This window comes from Accipiter gentilis, chromosome 3 (assembly GCF_929443795.1).
Source record: "Accipiter gentilis chromosome 3, bAccGen1.1, whole genome shotgun sequence".
NCBI classification, from domain to species: Eukaryota; Metazoa; Chordata; class Aves; order Accipitriformes; family Accipitridae; genus Astur; species Astur gentilis.
This window is the reverse complement of record NC_064882.1, coordinates 12,977,678-12,999,592: the sequence shown is the minus strand read 5'-3', so window position 1 is coordinate 12,999,592 and position 21,915 is coordinate 12,977,678. Positions and strand designations below refer to the sequence as shown.

At 42.9% G+C, this 21,915-nt stretch overlaps 1 protein-coding gene and 1 long non-coding RNA gene across 2 annotated transcripts; one reads left to right on the top strand and one right to left on the bottom strand.

Moving 5' to 3' along the window:
* Window positions 1-58: 58 nt before the first annotated feature.
* On the top strand, window positions 59-6,252 carry LOC126037366 (uncharacterized). Its single transcript, XR_007505644.1, has 3 exons — window positions 59-258; window positions 1,207-1,340; window positions 6,231-6,252. It is a non-coding gene; the product is annotated as an uncharacterized LOC126037366 (long non-coding RNA).
* Window positions 1,347-20,707, bottom strand: LOC126037341 (cytochrome P450 4V2). Its single transcript, XM_049797650.1, has 11 exons — window positions 20,355-20,707; window positions 18,298-18,410; window positions 17,341-17,426; window positions 15,541-15,731; window positions 15,053-15,122; window positions 13,721-13,847; window positions 11,688-11,879; window positions 10,181-10,283; window positions 9,700-9,834; window positions 9,349-9,528; window positions 1,347-7,707 (listed from the first exon to the last, which is right to left on the bottom strand). Exons 1-11 carry the CDS (start codon window positions 20,563-20,565, stop codon window positions 7,532-7,534), a joined length of 1,584 nt encoding a protein of 527 aa, XP_049653607.1. The 5' UTR covers window positions 20,566-20,707; the 3' UTR covers window positions 1,347-7,531.
* Window positions 20,708-21,915: the final 1,208 nt, after the last annotated feature.

Here is a 21,915-nt window from a genome sequence, read left to right as displayed (position 1 = left end):
CTTGGGCTGCATTTTCAGAGCATACATCATCCAGACCGCACTGAAATCGATGTCCAGGTTTTATACCAGCTGAGCACCTGCCTCTTAGATGACGCTTTAAAATAAAAGGTGAATCCCTGGTTGAGAACAGCCAGAGTCTCTGCTGCTAGCACAAGAACCTACATAAAGCGGGAATGAGATTCATCCCAAGAGTAAGTCCTGAGCTGGGGCAGCGGGGAAATCCACATGAAATCAGTAAGACTAGTGACTCAGACCCAAGTAAGTGACACCATTGAGAAACTGCTGTAACCGAGGACAGAATTGTCACCTGTGTTTTCTTACTATTACACCATTTTCTTGAGGCACTCCCTTGGCAAATAGAGACAGCGCTATTCTTCAACTATTTATTCTGTGCTCTGTTTTCTTTAACATCAGTTCAAGTTCTTATTCTTCCTTTTCAATAATCTGCAGGAATTATCCTGTCTACATCTTCCAAGTAGTTTTACTGTGGCACTTTCTACACTCCTATTTTGTTGTTAGATGCAACTAAGAGTGTCTCCAGTTTGCCAGAAGCTAGAAAAAAGACCAAGCCTGTTTGCAGATGTGTGAAACGTAAATGCAACAACAAGAAGTCAAACTTCATTTACAGCTGATCTGAATCACTTGGTTTGATTTCTACAACTCTTTTTAACATGTGTAACCAAAGCAAAATAAATTTCAAGCCAAAAAAAAAAAAATCCTTCAAATCTTAAAAAAAAAAGGTGTTTTGTTTCATAGTGAAATGGCCAAAGGGGCAACTCTTCCCTCCTCCCCACTTTTTCCTCTTTTCTTTTACACTGAATATGCTGGAAAGACAGAAACATATGCTCTACTCAGAAAACATCTAGATCAAAACATTTCATCCAACTGTGACCTTTTTGAGCACCCTGATGATTGGAATGACTTCTCCATGATTTATGGGCCAGCAAGGTCTCCAATTCTTCCTTACAGAGGAAGAACTGTCTGAAAGAAAGTATTCATACTCTCCTGTGTATCAATTTGCTTTGCCCTGATATGTTTGTAGGAGAGGACTCAAATGTTTTCAGTACAGCAGCTTTCATTTTTTATGTGTCCTTTTCTAAGTGTCTAACAGTGACAAGGGAGAGTGCTAGAAGGCTTTGCTGCAAAACACATTTGATAGTTTATTCCTGTAACATGAAGTGTTTTGAGACTGAGTTGCCTGTACAGCTCTGACCTTCAGCTCGGAAGAGGAGATTTTCCATCAGGCACGGGCTGTAGAGGTATCATGGGAGTACAGCTCTGGGAAAGTATACCACACCACCTCCAGCCAACACCGCTGAAGCCCTCCTGTGTAACCACAGGTATGTCACTTAGTCTCTCTTTTCTCATCTATAAAATGATGATAATCTTTCACAGCTCTGGAAAAATTATCACCTTTACTTCAAATTACAGAATTTTCATAATCCTGAAAGTAATCACAAAACCTACCATGTATCTGAACATTTATAAACAAACCAAGCTGAACTTGTAAGTTTTTGTGTTGCTTAACCTGCACTAGGATTCAATTAAAATAATTATTTTTCCTTTTGTGTGCCTGTGTGTGCGCACATTTCACTTGGTGGCACAAAAGGATTATAACTTCTCTCCAAGGACTTTTAATTTCTTCACTTTTCACTTCTCATCTGGGCTTTCCACCTCAGATATCAGGCAGCGATATTCCAGTTCATTACTGTCTCATTAAAAATTAAAACAAAACCAAAAAACTCCAACCCCACACTTTTGGAAAAATAAGGTATACGGTTCAAATTGGCAGAAAAAACGGGGCAGACTTATCATAAATTTCAACAAGATCATGTGTTTCATCATACAATATGAAGTCATACCCATTCATCAGAAGCTTCTGTGAGATTTCATTTCTATAATCCATTATGTCTATTTTAAAAACTTGTCTCAGGAAAAGGAATCTTTTGGTGGTGGCTGGTTTTTTCATAAGCAAACAAGTGGGGAAAAAAAGAAAAAAATACTTTCTTAAAGCAGCAGTTCTCAAATTTAGATACCACACTGCTTCCAAAAGCATAAATCATTTTAACTACATCTATATAGGCATCAATTGCATTGATGGTGAAGCTGAGAAATAAGGCAGTAATGCTATTCAAAGGGAATCGTAATAAGCACGGTCACTTCAGAAAAGAAATGCATTTTCTTTCAGGGGGCCTGCTATTCACATGACAAGTGGTCCCCTGTTTACACCACTGCACTGTTGCTCAAATCAAGAGTTGTACTTCTGTACAGAGAAAAGAATGTGTTACAAACGCTGTGTTCCTGAATGAATTATTGTTTATTATATAATAGGACATATTTATTATAGGACAAATTATAACATATGCTGAGAGGTATCAGTTTACTGAGCTTCACTGAAATCCAAAGAGATTATATTATTTAAAGTAGGAGAAGAGCTGGAGATTTAATGCTGCTAAAACAACTTCTAAAAATTAAATCTTGATCTTTCCTTGTTACAATGAACAATTTGGAGCCTTTTCATCTGAGTCCAGATGACATTATCTGAGTAAAGAATCTGCTCCTTCACTAGGCCAAAGTCTTCTCATGCTTGACTTGATTTCCCCCAAAATGGCTGCAAAAAGATGGCTAGAATAACTTATTCACTGATTTGTGGAAAGTGCTGGATTGCATATTGTTTTGAAATAAAAGCTGTATAGCAGTTCCATGTCCTCCAATTACATGTCAGCAATAGTCTTCCTAGAAATACAGCCCAGAAATAACGGCACATCAGATCTCAAATAAGAAATCAATGCAGACCAAGAAAATAGAAGACAGTTGCAAGTATTAAACAGCAAATCACTACTGGGTTTGTTTTGTAGGAGGGCTTCTTTGATTTTTTTTCTTATAAATAGATTTGATTTTTTTCTTATAAATGGAGAATCACATAACTGCCCAAGGCCTTGCTTCTTGCAGCTAAAACACCTGATGCTGGTTATTGTTAGACATTAGAGAAGACAGAACATTTCAACATACTGAAGGGTTCCAGTGCCTTGACCAGGCCCTGTAAATTGTCAGACAGTAACCCTTGAGCAAGTTATATGTGTCCCTGAACTACAAGCCTGGAGTCAGGTCTGGAGGTTTGGGCATACAGGTTTTTGTTAACTGACTGCCTCTTTTCACTCAAAATAATTTGCATTTTCAATGAACAGTTTCCATCTCTGCAAGCTACACTTGAGGCACGGATCAGAAAAACCCATTTGTTGAGCAAAAGATGGAGTTATACTTAGCAGAGAACTCCCATTTTCAGAATTTCAGATTTTTTTAATTTTTTTTTTTTTTTTTTGGAAATGAGTTAATTTAGTTTTAAATCCATGCAAACTACGAAGATCATCTTCTAAATATGACATGACTATGAACTGAGATAGTACTATACTGGGAGGTTTGCCAGGGGGTGGCACCAATACTGCTTTTAGGAAGGAAAGTGGGGTAGGATTCTCCAAAGACTCTTTGACTCTTTTACCTGCTGGAAGAGGAGTATCAGTGAGATGACATGTTAGATCATGCACGGCAGGAGGATCTGTATGCAGCAGTGTACTAACACCTATACATGAGTGTTTGTCTTTTGCAGCATGACGATTAAATTCAGTAAGGCAGGCGGATGTCTAGTAAGCACCACTAACCCACCTCCTGCGTGTGTCCCAAACATGCAGCTTTCAGAGCCCAAAAAGCAGTTTGTGTCAGGGTGGCTGGAAACCTCTAGTGCCTCTGAGCCAGCCCTGGAGGCACTTTCAAGCAGCACCACCCAAGAGGTCACACAGAGGGTTTGTTGTCCGTTTTCTTCATAACAGCTGTAAGCCATGATCCAGAAACACTCACGCACTCTATTTCTGTCATCCCAGTTAAAAGTTCTGTCCTGCCTGTCACCATTCGAAAGGGATCTTTGTATGAGACAAGGCTATCAATTTCTTACAGCAAGGCAGCTGTATTTCAGAAACAGAGCCAGCACCACCCCATGATCAGCATCACTGAGATTACCCTATATGAACCATTACTCTGGAGTAATATTTGGGTTTAGAGTTCAGCTGCTACCTTCATACCATCAGCAGATACCTAGCCATCAGGACAAAATCACAAACACCTACCACGCACACACAGTTTTTATTACCGTCATGGTTTAACCCCAGCCAGCAATTAAGCACCACGCAGTCCCTCGCTCACCCACACACACACACCCAGTGGGACGGGGGAGAGAATCAGAGGAAAAAAAAGTAAAACTCATGGCCTGAGATAAAGACAGTTTAATAGGACAGAAAAGGAGGTGGCGGGGGGGGGAGGAATAATAATAGAATAATACAAAACAAGTGATGCACAATACAATTGCTCACCACTCACTGACCCGACAACCAGTCCCCGATCCATGGTGCCCCCCGGCGAACTCCCCCCAGTTTATATACCGGGCATGACATCATATGGTATGGAATACCCCTTTGGCTCATTCGGGTCAGCTGTCCTGGCTGCGTGCCCTCCCAGTTTCTTGTGCACTCCCAGCCTCCACTGGCAGGGCAGTATGAAAAGCTGGAAAGTCCCTGATTTAGTATGAACACTGCTTAGCAACAACTAAAACGTCAGTGTGTTATCAACATTATTCTCATCCTAAATCCAGAACACAGCACTGTACCAGCTACTAAGAAGAAAATTAACTTTATTCCAGCTGAAAACAGGACAATTCCACAAAATTTCGCTGTCCCATTACTTTATCTGGAAACCTGGTAAAGCTGCACTGCATTCCGAAGTCCTACAGGGTTTAAAAAAAAGGGAAAAAAACAACCAAACAAACCCAAAGAATTGTTGTTGACCACAACCAACAGCTACACACCACATGACTCAGGTTAATGAAAGCACACACCCTACACAATGCATCTAACTTCTACCCTGCAGGCAGAAAGTCCCTGTTCTTTCAGTATTGGTTTCCCCAATATTTATTTCCTTAGCAGCCTCAAATTGCTTCAGAACCAGTTTTCACAGCAAAGGTGAGAGGTCACCGCCTTTTCAGAACAGCTCTGAACACAAAGATTACAGGATTACATCAGCGTTCATCTTGGCAAAGATACTATGTGCATCATTAAATAGGGATTTTCCACTTTGGTAACCCTGTGCCAGCATTTGAGCCCATGCACTCTTAATGAGTTTCTCATTACAGTTCTATCCAGTTTTTATCTAACTTATTTTTCTTGTTCCCATCAGAGATTATAAAGAAATTACACTTTACTTGAGATCCCATTATGTGAGAAGAGTATGGTACAAAAACAAAGTGCAAGCAAAAATATTTGGTCCTTGTAGACAGATGTCACAAAAATTATCTGCTTATCAAGAAAATTGTTAGTTTGGTCAATTTTAAAAACTGTTTCCACAAAACAGATCCCACAGAAGAAAAGGAATTAATGTTAATTTTCATTTGTCTTGAAAGTCCTCAATTTAAGGACATAGTTTGACAAAACACGTTTAGTACTTCTCCAGGTTTCAACTACATACCAAGTGAGAAAACATATTCTGGATGCAAATCTTGTATACCTGCAAAGCTCACATTACCAAGTACCCAAAAGCGTTAAATAATTCCTTCACTTAAAGTCTCTTTAGAAAACATGTGTCATTTGTTTTATGTGCATTAATGTAAGAAGGTAGTCTCAAAAGTTATCTCATTATAAAGAAAATTTTTACAGTCAGCCCTGTAAACTTAAATTCTTGTTATTATCTAGCAATGAAACCTGTCTTTGAAAATGAAGGCTGAAGAAAGTAACCATACTATCATTGTTACATGACTTTTGTTTTCTTAATGGCAAAAGAAAGGCAGCAATTAAAATAAAGTATGTGTCAAGGTCTGTGATTTCATTTATGTAAACTAAGCAGTTGGATCCTTTGTTTTTATAAGATCCTCATAAAATGGTAAAACCTAGGTTTATCTGAATATAGAGAATTTGGCAGGTTCAAGGAAACCTCTAATTTACTTGGAAAACATAGGAATTCTTTTCTCTCTATTCTGATGTTCTACAAAGCACAGCAATATCCCAGGAATTAAACCACTAAGTGTTGTTAAAAGGGCATAAGGAAACAGACAAAAGAAAAGCATCCCTAAAGGTCAACAAAACCAGTAAAGATAGATTACTCCTTTCTTACTCTGTAACACATTAATCACTAGGGGTGGACCAGTCCATATTAGCCATATCAGCTCTGACCTCCAGCTTCCCATCCAGTTCCCCTCTGCAGGTCACCCACAGCCCCAGAGCAATCTAAAGGTGATAGCACACCTAAAAACCCCACCGCCACTCACTGGGACAAGAGCAACTGCTGCATCGGCAGATAAAGACAGAGGTATGGTTATCGGTGTGCATCCTTCTTTGTACAGCGCCAGGGGCCATGCTGGGTTAACGCACACCAGCCAAAAGAAGTCCCAAAGCATAGGGCAGAAGTAAAGGGCAGACCAGCTAGAGGACCTCAGCCTGGTCTAGCACCAGCTTTTTCTTCAGTGCTTACAAAAGTCACGGAAAGTCTGTTCTCCAGCTTTGTGGCTTGTTGCAGATTTTGACCTGTCCTGAAGGTACAGCCAGAAACTTTCACAGGCACTTCATTCCATCATTGTAATTCCTCTTTAACATCAATTAGCAAGAAATTCCCTATGTTGCCTTCAGGACTCCAGAAGGCAAGAGCAGACTGGCTCATTGTTTCAGCGTTGACTACCACAGTAAAATCTGGTCAACAGATCACCCCAGGGGAACTGATGATAAGAAATAATTATCCCTCAGTAATTTACCTGCACCCAGGCATGCAATTTTTACAGGTATAATTTCAATCCATATTGAGGCATAGTAGAAGTTTATTCTCAGAATTTCTAATAATACAGTGTTTCTGTCATTATGAAATCCTGTGTGAAATTTGCACACTATCTAGTTCATGGTATGATTATACAGATTAATACTTACGGTACACTTCACTAGAAAATAATTCAGAGCACTCGCTATTTAAGAACTACTGTAAATGCTTACAAAGGAGGAGAGCAATTATCAGAGATTTTTTCCTTTGTCTTCATAGAGGCAGTCATCACCAAAACAGGAAAAAAAAGTGCCAAGTGGAAGAACTGATTACTTGTACCTTTCAGAACCAAAGAAACCTGAAAACTAACCAAAGATTTGAGACTATCAAGTTACCTCGCAAATGCTATGGAATATAACCAGATCACTCCACCACAGGCATTACTGTTGTTACTACCATAATTAAAAGTTTTTTGCACTGTTGCAGTAGAATAGTTTCATCCAAGTAGATAAGGCACTAAGGTTTGATGTTTAAGGACTTGGACTTCAAAGATGAACATGAAGTTCACATGTACTAGGAAACTACAGCAATTTAGTGCTATTACAACATCTTCTTTAATGAAACAATCAGTAATGACTGTAGTTTCAATAAATTGCCAGGTGGCCATCAAAATATCTGATTTAAAAACATATCTCAGCTTAAATAGGTTGGAAGTTTTTGGAAAAACAAAATCTTGAATTCCCTTTCATTCTGATGCAGCATTTGGCCTTCTCTTCAGCTTAATCCAGATGCCATTATTTGGACGAAGAATCAGTTCTCCAGTTATACCAAGCTCTTCTGGCTTTTGACATGAGTCCACCCAAAAGCGCCGCAGGATGAGGGCTAGAAGAGCTTTCTCCTCCATTTGTGCAAAGCGCTGACCTATGAATTACAGGGCAGCAAAAAAAAAAAGATGGTATTGTCAGGTTGCATCAACAGTTGCTGCATTTGCATGCTCACTGCAATACCCCTAGGAACAGAGGACAGCAAAGACTGTGCATCTGCCTTGAGAACAGAACTGGCCTTAGGCCAAAATTGAGGTCGTATGGATACTACTGAAACTAGCACTTTTCTCTGCATCATAACTCTGGCCTTCCTGGCACAATCCACAGCACGTCCTCCTTCCCACAGGATGCAGAACTCAAGCAGCAAAGAGGAAACACTTCACATGGAACTAATACAAAACACAGCCTTGTCATGTCTCTTGGATGGACTAGGCAGGGAGGAATGGATGACAGACCAGAGCAGGAGAAGATGCAGCACACGGACTGCAAGGAGAGACAAATCCCACTGTTCCATATAGGCAGAGAGGAGCAAAGGAGATATACAACTGCAACAGAATGACAGACAGACCTTCCTTTAAAGAACACTAAGCATCACACACACTAATCATTTGCTATCACAGAGGGCAAAGTTCAATTCACATTTCAGAGAAGGGTGGAGGAGGAAAGGGGAGAACAGAGAAATATGAGGGAAACCAAACCAAGTGTCACAATCCAGGCAGCTCACTCAAACTAAACTGAAAATGGGAACAGGACACAAAATCCAGTGCTCAAAACTTTTTCTGTGCTCCCCTCTGTATAATATGCATAGATGGATGTCTGTACATATGTACACAGTGGTGTATTTCTGCAATAATATTATTGAACCAACTCTCCTGCACTTGTTCCTATACACCCAGGAATTAGCTAGACATGTAATATTAAATTAGATTCCTCTTTGGAACATGGGAAGACATACTCTGCTGTTTTTATGGGAAGGGCACCTATTCCCAATGAGAGAAATTAAAAACAAACAAACAAAAGCGCCAACCCTGTCCCCCCAAAATTAAACAAAGAAAATCAAAAACCCAGAAGTTGTAGTATTTCCCATTATTGTAAAATGGCATAAAAATTGCTGAATGTTCCCCATCTGCACTTAAGATCAGTGCAGGGAACAGTCTTCTCCTGTGTTGTACAATATAAACAACGATGCCTCTACTTTGAGAACTGGTAAATTCTAAGTGTCTCGGTGGCACTTGAAGAGCTAACAAGTTCTGGGATGGCAGTAAAAACACCAGAGCAACAACGGTGTCAGAAAGAGGGGAAGGATACATCAGCTGCAGACAGCATGTTTGGGACACCCAGCTGAGATAGCGTTTTCCAGAGCAAAACAAGTGCAGGACATTTGCCTTCTCTTGCTCTGTCTTGCTGACACTGAGGATCAGAAATTTGGAAGCAATCCTGTCCTAATACAGGAGCCCATTAACATGCTGCCAGGCTGCACAGGCAGTGAGAGGGAAACACCAGCATGATAGACATTGGCCTCTGGGAAGAAAGGAGCCCTTGGGAAGAAACAAAATGTGTCAGCTCAAGCACCAGGCTTGCAGGGGAGACAGTGCCCAGAATTCAGGGGGGATGGAGAGGGCAGACACGACCAGCAGGCACATAAAGACTTAAATTTCTCATACACTCACTGCTGCTACAATTACCACACCAGAAGCAGCACTGTCACATTAAAAGGGCTTACTCTTCAGCTACCTACCAATGCAGTTCCTGGGACCAGCTGAGAAGGGCACATAAGCATACGGGTGCCTTCCCTTACAATTTTCAGGGAAGAATCGCTCAGGCCTGAACTCCTCCGGGTCAGGGAAGATCTCGGGGTCTCTATGCAGGGCATAAGTTATGACAAGAACGTTTGTGCCTTTTGGTACCTGATATCCTTCTAAAGAGAAAAGGGAAAGGGAGAAGAAGGGTCAAAACAACAGCAAATAAGTGACTTTCTGTACACAACAGCAAAATAAAAAATAAAACAACGCTGCCCTTTCCTTGGGCAACACCTCCACTGAGGAGATGCTAGCAGGATAGGAAGAGGCAAACACAGGACACTACTTACTAATACAGCAATCCTCTCTCAAGGCACGGGCAAACAGCGGAACTGAAGGGAAGAGCCGAAGGGCTTCTTTCACAACACACTCAAGGTATCGAAGCTTCTTCAAATCGTCCATTGTAACAGGACGCTCAGTGTTGCCTGTTCAAAAGCAAATGGGGATGAGCAAGACAAAAACTCCCCATTCTGGTGAAACAAACTCATTCCAGCTCCCTCCAGAAACGCTCATCATGCACCAAGACCACATAGGAGAAGGTGCTACACATACATTGAACATGCATGACTTGCCCCAAAGCGTAAAGCTGGCTGTACTCTCCTACAGGCCTTCCAGCACACATCCCAATCACCTCTAGCTATTGAAAGCTCCAGAAGGGCCACAAGGCATGTTCCTACCTCCCCTTCTACATTTAGGCTTATAATGTATCACATCCCCACTCACAGATGGAAACACCACCACAACCCCAATGCAGCGGGAATGGAAACGTACCAAACACCTCATCCAGCTCTCTGTGAACCTTCTTCTGGGCTTCAGGATTATGTCCAAGTAAGTACAGGGCCCAGTTCATAGCAGCTGCTGTTGTATCATGGCCCTAGAGGTACAGATTTATAAAGACACTCACTTCAACACCACTCCTGTGCACAAGTAGGCTTTTTAGATACTTGGGTGTGCAAGTAGTATGGAAAGTGAGATTTATTAGTCCCATGACCACAAGAAAAAAAATAATCAAGAGTGAAGACATCTATCCAACATGCTGATTATCAGGATGTAAGATGACCCATGATTCTGTCAGGTGCCTGAAAACTGCCCAAAATGGAAAAGTGTTGAAATAACCCAAGCAAACAGTGCTCTCTTCTGCCTCCCAGAAGGTGCATCAACTACCAGTATCTACACAATGAAACAGATGTATATTCATGGTTTTGGTTACTGTCCAGTCAACAATGTAACGTCTGGGGAGGCAACGACTACCACGGGAGAAATACAATGGACACAATCTGTAACCTTTACCAGACTATCCAAAAAAAAGGTACAAAACTATCCAGAAAAGTCTAATGAGACACAGTACAGTGCCCATAGGAGGAAATACTTCTTGGCTTCCTATGAGAAGGGGGATCAGCTACTACAGTTTTCAGCACCACATAACAACTTGGAAAGGAAAGGAAACTAACAGAAGGGGAACACACAAAAAAAAGGGCGGGGGGGGGGGGGGGTGGGCAGGGAACAGAAAAGAGAAAAGTTGACCAACAAAGGATTTTGGTACTAAAAAGGAGCACTTGTGAAGTTCAGGATACTGTACCTCTTCAAAATCCAGCTATGGACTAGTACAGGAATGGTAAAATGGGAAGAGGGTTTCTTTAGGTTACAACAGCAGTAATATGACTCTGAATTAAGCTCTTCTGAGATAGAATTCAGGTCCACCTAATGGATGTGTGTGGAAAACTTGTGAAAGTCTTGTTGAGATCCTCCATTGGACAGGGAACCAGGCACAAGATGACAGTACCAATGCAGAGTTGTTGACAGAACCAGGAGGTTACAGCCAATGTGGCAAGGGACAAAATGTGAGGAGAGCTGACAAAATGAAAAGCAAAACACTGAAACCCTTCAGAGCTCTCTTTAGCATTAATGAGGTTTGCAACAGGAGCTGAGAGCCCATGGCCCACATCAGCCATTAAGCTCTTATTACGCACCTGCTTTCATAAGTAGAGCCTGCTCACATAGGCAGGGCCTACCACATGTGTATTGCCCAACATTTTGCCAGGGCACACAATTCTGGCTCAAATGTTTCTATCCTTCAGTAGTTTCTATCCTATAGAGATTTCCTCTTGGGCTTCCAGGACTAAAATAACTTCATACTAAAAGCAACCTCCTGAACTAAGAAAAGGAGGAGTCACCACCTGTAAATGGTGAATCTTGGGTTCTGGGGGGGGGAACAAACCAAAACAACAACAAAAACCACAAACCCAAACCCACCAACAACCCAAGGTTCCTTTGGTACCTCAAACATGAAAGTATCCACTTCCTCACGAATGTCCCTGTAGCTCAATTTGTTCCCTTCATCATCTGTTGCACTCAGCAGCATGTCCAGGAAAGCTTTTCTCTTTTTGGAGTCACTTTCTTCATAGTTACCATCAGTATCACATTTTGTTTGCTTGGTGTTTTCAAGTTCTGCAACTTTTTCTGCAATGACCTGAGATTAGAACCATTATATTAGACATGATGCATGCAGCACACACACAGTCTACGTCACACAGATTTGTCCCAACTTACTAAAACAACAACATCCATCTGTAGCAGTCTACATGAGCTAGTTAGCATAGCTCTCAGCATTGAACTTTATGCTCTCAGCATATGAACTTTAACTGACTTTTTTGTGTTAGTAGGTGAAATATGACCAACCCCTCTTGTCCCAAGCAATAGAATGAACCCTGAATAGCCTTTGTGTGATCAAGAAAATAGATAGCCAAACTATGCAAACAACTTGTTGATCCTCAAGAAGTGTAAACACATCCAGAATATCTGGAACAAGCCAATCGTGAATGCCAACAATAGTGATAGTAAATCAAAACCATCGCTACAGTTTGAACAGACTGATCACCAAGATGATATTCTCTATACAATAACTAAGGAAAGGATCACATCTCCAATCTCTGCAGAACCCAGGAGATTGAAGAGAAGCCAGGGCACCCCACACGCTGCATCAGGACTACACAAAGCACAGCTGGAAACACTACACTAAAGCTTCCCAAATTTTCTTCAGTATGAAAGCAATGGTTGACCTTCCCTTTTGTAGGTCAAAGAACAGCTCCAGCGACAGACAGAGATTTCCTGCTGTCACTACCGTTGTCATAACAGCAAAACAGAACCCTTCAGTAAACTGGTATTGCTCTCAACAACAAAATAATTAAAATGAAGGGTGTAGAATATGTAATTCTGTTCAGAGGAAGCACTGAATGGGAAAAAATAGTAGTTTTACACACAGACAGTTTCCCTCACTGAACATACACATACAAAAGCAGATATTGAACAACCTTTTGTCTCAGTGCATTCTGTCAGCACCTACACTAGGTGATACTATTATTTACTGTTCCTTTGTCATCTTCTAAGATTTGTCTTCTTATATCCAATGCAGCAGCCTAGCATTGGAAGAGAGCAAGTGTTACCGCAGGTCCCTTTAAGAGCCTCTCTCATGACTCACTGATGCAATTCCCAATAAAAGGAAGCAAAATATGAACTACCTAAAACCAATGCAGAGTCAATGTGGCTCATTATATGTAGTGAGAGTTCAGAGATTATTTCCTTTGTTGTGGCATTGATACAATGACGTTGTGGGGCACATACATCTATTTCAGGGAAAGCGGCCTCCCTGGGAACATTCTAACAGTAGATTTGGGAGGGCAACCATTGGCAAGAACAGCATAGAGGCTATTTGGTGAGAGAAAGGGGTGTTACCTGCACAGTCTAACACGGTGAGAGAACACTGCGTTTTACGCCTTCAGTGATGTATGCTTCACGGTTTCTGTGTCAAAGTGTCTTATTGCTGAGGTGGGGACCTGCATGTGTTTGTTCATCTCAGCAGTTCTGCTCCAAATAGGGGAAAATTAGTACAAGCTTCCATTTCTGAGGGCTGGACCAAGGGACATTACCAAGCAGAGAGCCCTATGCTTACTGCTACAAACTTGGCAGTGAGCTGTTGCAGGTGATTCAGATGTGGAGCATCTGGGGCAGAACGAGAGTTCAGTGAACTCTTGTTCATTTCGGTTGTCAAGGACCTGTAAGTCCTGTTACTCCCTTGGAGTAGTATATTCCCTTGCTTAAATATGACAAAGTTCCTGACAGAGAAGTCAACTGCTGTGTTCTTTTCAGGGAACTCTTCGGCATCCCAACAGAGAGAGAATTCTCCTCTTAATAGATGCATATCAAGGGAGTTGAACCTCACCCCCATTTGGAAGCTCTCTACTGAGTGCAAGACTTTGCTCCAACAACTAGAATGTACTGTTAAAAATAATAATAATAATAAAGAATCTATACCGTATCTGTAAAATTGTGAAGGATTTTGAGGTTCCTCTCATGCTCTCTTCCTTCCTTGAACAGCATATATACAAGATCAGGCCAAAGCCAAGGGCTCTTCTGTCTCTGTTGGATTAGATCACTCATCCTAGGGGCACAACAATTACATTATGTAACATTTCCTGACAAAAAATACATTTACAGCAGATTTTCAAGAACCAAAAGAAGTTCTACCTCCCCCAGTGAAATGGAGCTCAACATATTGTATGGGTTTAAAGCCATTCATCTGAAAGGAAGGATGTTCATATTTGTTTCCTGATTTTAAACCATCTCAAAATTTGTAACTTGTCCCAGCATCACCATGATTTATATTTTTAAGCACTGAACTCTGAGAAGGAGAGCATACTCTCATATAGTGGGAATCCTCTTGAAACAGACATATTAAGTCATCCAGTCTAGTCCCACTCCACATCAGTAAAGCACTGATCATGCTGAAAAGATATGTATGACCTCAAAAAGACTCCAAAATATCTGCTCTATGACCTCAAAAAGTCATCTAAAAGCATTACATTACTACTTGACTATCCAGGTACCATATATGCCAGACTGCACAGGAAAAGTATTTGAAATAAAGATTATGAGACCTCAAGTATGCTCAAACACAACTGGAGTACATCTGGAAGGGCTGATTGTCATTGCTATTCAGCTCTTGCACATGCATTTGGCTGCAGAAAAAGACTTTGAGGAGAAATTATGACATTTAGACTGACCTCAGGCCAGGCCACTTGCAGTACCATTTGGGAAAGGCCAAGTAACCGATGACAATCAAACCTTCTAATTCCACCCCTTTTTTGCAACACATATCTCAAGAAGCCCCATCAAGGCTAGGGGTGAGAAGCCACAAGCAGCTGACCCACCAGTGTGGCAGGAATATAAACCATGCTTTGCCTAATCCACTGGACAGTCACATAGAGTTTGAATGGTGTAAATACTGCCGTGAACTGCAGAACAGAAGTGCCTCAGCTTTAAAAGTAAAAATAAAAAAAAAAAAAACAAACCAAAATTCTGCCAGTCACGCTGATATGAAATGTTGCAGCTCCGTTTTTTCCTAACCTCCTGTACCAATGGATTAACTGAATGGCAGCTGACCCCTCTTCAAAGCCTCAGCCTCCCATTGCATATACTCATACCAGAAAATGCATCAAAATCTGCAGGTTTTCCTGCCTTCTTGGCTTTCTACCTCCACCTGTGACCCCCTGGCCCTCCCTCCTGGCTCACAGCAGATGAACTCCTGACACCAGCAGCATCAACTCCAGCCCAACTACAAAGTAGCCAAGAAAAATTTCCATATACCTGTAGACAGCACAAACATACTCAGAATCCTTATTCTCCTGAGCACCCACATTCTTGCCCATGGCCGTTTCTAGGAGGAAGAAGTCATCAATGGTTCACAAATGCAAAGTAAAATGCAGAGTCCCAGTACACAATAGGTTACTACTGCTCCCAGTCTCTGACTGTCACCACACCATCCTTTCAACAGGTAAATACACACATCCCGTTTCAGGTGATGAGCTGACTACATTTTCATGCCCAGGAGCCCTGCCTGTCAACACAAGCTCACTTCAGACTCCTACCTCTGCCATGCCCATCCCACAAACTCACCTGCTCAGATGCACACAAGACACCCTAGGAGGAAGGATGAACTTGGGAGGATAGAAATGCATTCACGCAATATGCAGGGATATTCCTCTTCAACTGTCTCCTCACACAACATGGCACAGCTGTACTCGTGAGCCTCTGCATCATTTGCAGCCACACCACAATAACTGAAGAGGACTTACCACAGATGATATCCAGGGCACACCGAGTGATGTATAGAAAGACATCAAATGGTTCCTTGTCAACATGCTTCTCAAGTTTCTCCAACAAAATACCTCCTTGTTCATTCATAACCTCTAGAAAGTCAGTTAAGATTGCAAAGTGGAACGTGGGAGTTATCATCTTCCTCCGTGACCGCCACTTGTCCCCAGTGCTGCAAAATTAACAGGAAGAAGGAAGGGTTAAAAACTCCAAGTCAAAAATAAAACCCTCAGCATCACAGGAAGTGCACAGTAAAAGCTGCAGCCTGGAACACCTGCACAGATGGACACGCTGTAGATGACTCTTCAAGCTGTCCATAGCATTCCCCACTCAGAAGGAGCAAAATGGAAATATTTCTTGCTCCAGCTACCTTCAAAGCACAAGCCACCATTTCTATAGCTGCTCTCATCAAAAGGAGATGCCAACAAGCCTTCAGGCAATACCGGCCTCATGCTTGCTCAGTGCACACAGGCTGAGGGATCAAGTGGAAGCCATCTGTAAAACAAACCAGCTATTTAGCACCAAGACCTCAAGTCATCACACTGTCTCTGTGAATCACCACCCATGCTTGCCTTCAACCACTGACTAGGAAATGAGGACTGCAGAGAACTACGGTCCACAAACATTACACAATTCGTGTCTCAAGGTCTGGCTGCAAAGTACTTCCTTGGAGAGAGGCAACCACCTCCCACGTGTCAGTGAAAGAGCATGGAGCCACAGCTGGTGACACCAGCTTCCTGGGAGTTCTTGTTCGCTTTTTCTGAATCACATGCCACACAGGCACACAAATGGCAGCTCTGCTTACAGGGTAAACCATCACACCACTTCTCCTGTTAGCCTGCTATGGACCATGGACCTCAACTCTCTGCACTTTGCTACTGATAACTGCCTTCTTAAAGGCCATGAACAAAACTCAGGATAAAAGGCATTCCTCATTCTCTCCCATAAACTTGCACCTCCCACACCACGTGATCACAGCTGGCTTTTACGACACCATGGTCCCATCACAAAGCATGAGGAGTTCACCTCTGAGGGCTCCAAACAGGCAACAAAGCTCCATTGCTAACAGGGGGACCTTGACCTTCTCGCACAAACACGGAAGAGGCACAAAGGCACCAGAGCCACTCTACGTTCACCTTGCTCTGACTCTTGAACATCTGCATCATCCAGATCAAACCTCCCTTGACCCTCCCAAGACCACAGGGCACCAAGCCTTTACATCACTGGTCCCCCCTCTCTCCACTTCTGACTTGCACTTTTACCCAGGCTCACTTCTTCCAAGCCTCCGTTTCACAAGGGAAACGAAGGACAGGGTACAGATACTTGCCTATCCTACCCCAAAGCATCACCAACCTCAGACCCATCCTCCTGGTTGCAGCACCACCAGCTGAGATGATAAGCAATGCACGCAGTTACAGTTCTGCCACAGCCTGACCACTCAACACATATCACAACATTCAAAACAATTAAGTGTATAGCATCACAGACTAAAAGACACCACTTGCCATAGGATACAACTTCCCAAAATTCACATTCATTTCAAACCTCTGGGCAAAAAAGTAACAATGGCCAAACATGCCAAGAAACAGATAATGCCAAAAGGTTTTTATTGGGCATTAACTGCTAAAGAGCAACCAAGACCATCACAAGCAATAAGACTTCTACAGGTATCACCTACATCTCTGTCCAGAGATACATACAGCATTCCTGCCACCAAGCCCCTTCCTATCATATACCCTGCAATTTCAGAAAGACAGCAATGCACCTGCATTTCACTATACCTTGTCAGAAGTCCAGTGCCCAACCATGGCTGCAGGAATTTGTACAGGTACGATTTTTCTATGTGTTTCGAACTGCTTAGAATAACCTGTCAGAAAAATTAAAGCAGAGGAAAAAACATCACTTGTTAGATGGAGAGAGATTTCTTCAGCTGAGATTACTTCACACAACCTCAGTTCCTCCACAAAAATGCCCTGAGCCTCAGTAAAATTCACAATATTTCAGTACAAGCTGGTACACAGGGGAAACATTGCGTTCACACCCTCAAGTCTTTCAGTAAATATCCCAATCCTGAGAAACAATGAAATACACAAAACCTACCACCCCCACTCCCCTTATCTTCCTGGAAAAGGAAACTCTGTGTTACAAAGTCACAGGCAGAGCTCAGAGAAAACCCAATGGTTTCCAGCCTTAACCAAACTCACAGGAAGTACCATCTCTTCAATAAACACTCCAACAAAGAAACAACTCTATCTTCCCAGATCAAGGACAGTCATTGTCAGTAGCAAAACTAAGGACTACATTTCACAGCATCAAGACACACCAACCAAGTTCTAATGCAGAAGCCAGTCAAACAGACACAAGCATTGAAACCTGCATTTCATTAATGTTGTGTCCCTATTTCAGTGGTCCCATCTTCCCTGCTATCTGCTTGTCCATTCTGATCTTGGGAGCAGGAGCTTTCACACATGTGAAAACAAAGCTAAAGGAGATGCTTCTTTGCATAAAACATACTGAGCTGGTGGTTTCATTTGTTTGCCATCTTATTTATTTTTTCCAAGACTAGGCTTTTTATATTCTTCCGCTTTCAGCCCTTCTTTAGTACTGGGTCAGAGGACAATCTCAAGTGAAATCAGACCAAGCCCTTTTTTGCAAAAATTACATTGAAATAATAGAAACTAATAGGCTGGACACTGCTTTGCAGGACAGTAGAACAGACAGGAGACAAGAACACTCACTTCCACATTGCCAGGGTGATACAAAATCAGGACAGGCAACGGTCCTATCCAAATTTTGAGCAATGGCCAACTCCTGAACTCTTCAGCATAAACTTGTAGTTGTTTAAAAAAACCTGGAATGAAAACAGCATATTAGAATTTTTTAAAAAGGGGGTTTTGCTAAAGCAAGACTTCTGTAATGAACTCTTTTTCACCATATGCCCTGTAATTATGTTTTTGTTGTAGTTCTATCTTGCTACTATAACAAAGCAGCATATTTTGCACCTAGCTATTAGCTGTACTGCAAGACCATTACTTTGTGGCTGCACTCTTGAAGGCACTCTATTCTAGAGAATCCCCTCCTAGCTGTAGATAAGGCAGCTTGATTTAAGCAGTCTCAAAGCACTGCAGCATGGGCCTTCTGCATTGCAATGCCCTTTGTAACAATTAGAGCCAAATCAAACTATATCAAGGCTATGCTTACATTTTGGCTTATCTGACACTAGCCAAAATGCTGTATCAAGATGCCTCTTTGCTTTCCCAGTACAGCATCAAGCCTTTTCCTGTCTGAGACCTCATTGACAGGTACTACGTTTGTGGTGCATACACAAGTGATGTCATGCACAGTAATGGCAGAGCACTGCACAGGAACCAGTAACACTTGAAATGTCTAGCTTCTGATAGCCGGACTCCTGAAGAAAATCTTTGAAGCCTTTACACTGTTATTGTTTGTCTACAAACAGATTCTTTCTTACTCCAACATGCTTAAATTCTCTAAATTTGCTAACAAAGGAGATTAGAGACTCTGTAGAACATAAGAGCCTCCATCAAATTGCTTTCTGGAGAGAGAAGCAATGTTCTTTATTGTTTTGGGTTTTTTAAGAAGATTTAAAAAGAAGAAGAAAAAGAAAAAAAGAAGATTTGTCTTTCAGTCAGGCTCATATACGCATCCTGACTATGATCCTGCTACTGCTTCCCCGAAGTCAGCTTCAGGGAAAGCTGCCTGTCCTTGCTTCCACCAAAGAAAGATATCTCATATCTGTGTTTAGATATGGGGTTGGATACAGAGGAAAGATGCAAGGGTGTACCCTGGCGAACAGAGGGACCCCGTCTCAGCATGTGTCAGTACTGGGCACTGTGCGCGCCCATGCTGTACTCGTCCTTGGCTTCACCACGCTTCCACGACCCAGTCGCTCTCTCTTCAGGCAGCATACCTGGCAGCACAGCCTGAAATGCATGTGCACAGAGCAGACTGGCATACACAGGCATCACAAACACACCCAGAGGAGTCTGCTGGTCCACTGACAGCACAGCCACAGCCACTTTCACATCACTGACTCCTCAAGAAATATGCTCCTGTGCAAAACCAAGTACCAAACAGAAGAGGAACATGTAGCACATTAGCAGTCTCTCAAGTACCTGGCAAAAAGAAGGTACCATTGATCAATGTGAGAACAGAAAGGTTTGCTTTTGAGGGTTGTACTAAGTTCTTTTGCATCTAACACATAAATCTAAGGCACAGTTAATTCCAAAACTGACCCAGCAATTCAGCATGCTAAAGTCCCTTGTACATGCTCACTTGGGGGAAGATAATTGTTTAAAGAAGTATTTTTCCTTTACAAGCTAAAAGCTTTGTTTGGATTGCAGCTAACAGCCATGGGGACGCAGTGCTCTGCATTGTGAAACAGCACTTCCTGCAAGAGTATCCACCACGCCTCGCTGTCACCAAAACATATTCCATGGCATTCACGCTCCACCTCACCAACAACTGGAAACAGGTCCCAGTCCAGCATCTGGAAGCCACTATCAGATTGAACCTCGAGCTAATCCTTGACCAATAATAACGCCACATTTATGCAGTTCCTTTCCTTTCCCCTCTACCACCCACTTCTCACACAGTTCCCCTCTGCAGATCGCCCGCAGCCCCAGAGCGACCTAAAGGCGATGGCACACCCTACAACCTGCCCCAGCCAGCCGCAGCTCGATCACCCAAGCACCTCACCAGTGCTGGCTCCTCCAGCAAAGCCCCATACAGTGCAGGGGCCTCATAGCTGGGCTGCGGCGTGAGCTGCCCTTACCTTCTCCCTCCCGCTCCAAGAGTAGAGCATTTCCCAGCAGAGGATAGCAGGGGCTGATACCCGGGATCGGCTTCATCACCCACCATCGCCTCCAGTAATCCATCAGGGAGGGCAGGCAGCAGACGGCCACAGCCGTCGTCAGCAGAGCGATGACCCCAGCCCCCAAGTGCAGCACCTGGGGTCCCCCTGCAGCTCCCTGCACGACCTCCATCACCACCTCCCAGCCTCCTGCTCCGAGCCCTGATCCCTACTGGGGAACCGGCACTGCCTGTACCCACAGCAGCCGCGCTGCAGCCAGCCAGAGTGTGCCAGGACCCAGGCCACGAGAGCGGGAGGTGGAGCTGTCACACGGCCCCGAGGCACAGCTTCCTGCCAGGAAAATAAACAAAGATATTAAAAAAAACCCCACATGTGGAGAGGCTGTCTGCAAGCACTTCCGGACGGCAGAGCAGCCCCGGGGAACCGTGCCATTTCCCTGCCCTCGCTTGGCTCTTCTGACTCAAGTGAAGAGTAAGAAAGTTCTTCACAGGACCGCGCAACGCCTCAGAAGGAAGACACAAACTGCTATCAAGAGAAAAAACACCTTTTTGCTGATTTGGGAAGGATGGGTTTTCCCAAAATCATCTTTCTCCTGTTTTCAGGTGCTCAGGGAACACCACCATTTTGCCATACAGAACTGCTCCAGTGCTCTCCAACACGATGCCTGAAGGGTTTCAAGAGCTTCAGATGAGCAGTACCTTTCTTCAGTTGGGTTGATGACTTCAAGGGGTTACACAAACCAGAGCCCATACAGGCCCACAACCAAGAGCAGCAGTGCAAGGCACGCTGATGCTTCTCGGCTCAAATGGCCTTTACTGATCTCACTGTCGAACACTCAGTCACAGCCTAAAGGGTGCCAGTAACACGACTGGCAGCACCAGCACCTGTATCATAACTTGCAAAGTGCTTGTGTAGAAGTGGTGCCATACCCACCGTATATCCTGCTGCCCTTCCTGCCTCAGGAGGACGCAGAGTCCCTTCCTTCTGCTGCAGGGCTGCTGAGCACCTGCTCCTCAAAGCCTCCAATGCTCAGAAACCTTCTGGTCAAACAGAAGTTCAGTGAAAAGACAGCACGGCTCGCACCCAATTTGCAAAACTTCACCCCCTGAATATACCACAAAAGCTTTTTATAGCCATAGCCATGTTTCTCCTGTCTGTTTTGTACCAAAATTTACTGCACTGACTGCACTGGCATTTTTAGTAAACCAACAAACAGTGTAAACACAGCAACTAAGATAAGAAACACAAACAGAGAAAGCTCAAAACGTCAGAAGTTAAGAAAGGGCTGATGACCCTTGGCAGCAGAGGGCAGTAAAGTTTGGCACTTTCTTCCTGCAATCTGCCAGCAAACACTTTATCATAAATGCTGACTGTTGCATTTTTCTGCACAGTAAACATCTGGAAATGAACTTTGCTACTCTTGCTGTTATTTGTAATGGTTTGTGACAGAAAATAGCAGATACATATTCTGTCTTGCAAACACATGAGACAAGCTACGTAGCCGTCAGTGCCCTCTCTTGTT

What these genes read in the sequence shown, in the direction of transcription:
- LOC126037341 (XM_049797650.1), bottom strand. Translation starts at nt 20,565, where the DNA reads ATGGAGGTCGTGCAGGGAGCTGCAGGGGGACCCCAGGTGCTGCACTTG. An exon ending in GGCACTGGACTTCTGACAAG is followed by an intron (nt 15,732 to 17,340) that starts GTATAGTGAAAT and finishes TTAATTTTGCAG; the next exon opens with CACTGGGGACAAGTGGCGGT. An exon ending in GAGAGAGGATTGCTGTATTA is followed by an intron (nt 9,529 to 9,699) that starts GTAAGTAGTGTC and finishes TTTTCTCTTTAG; the next exon opens with AAGGATATCAGGTACCAAAA.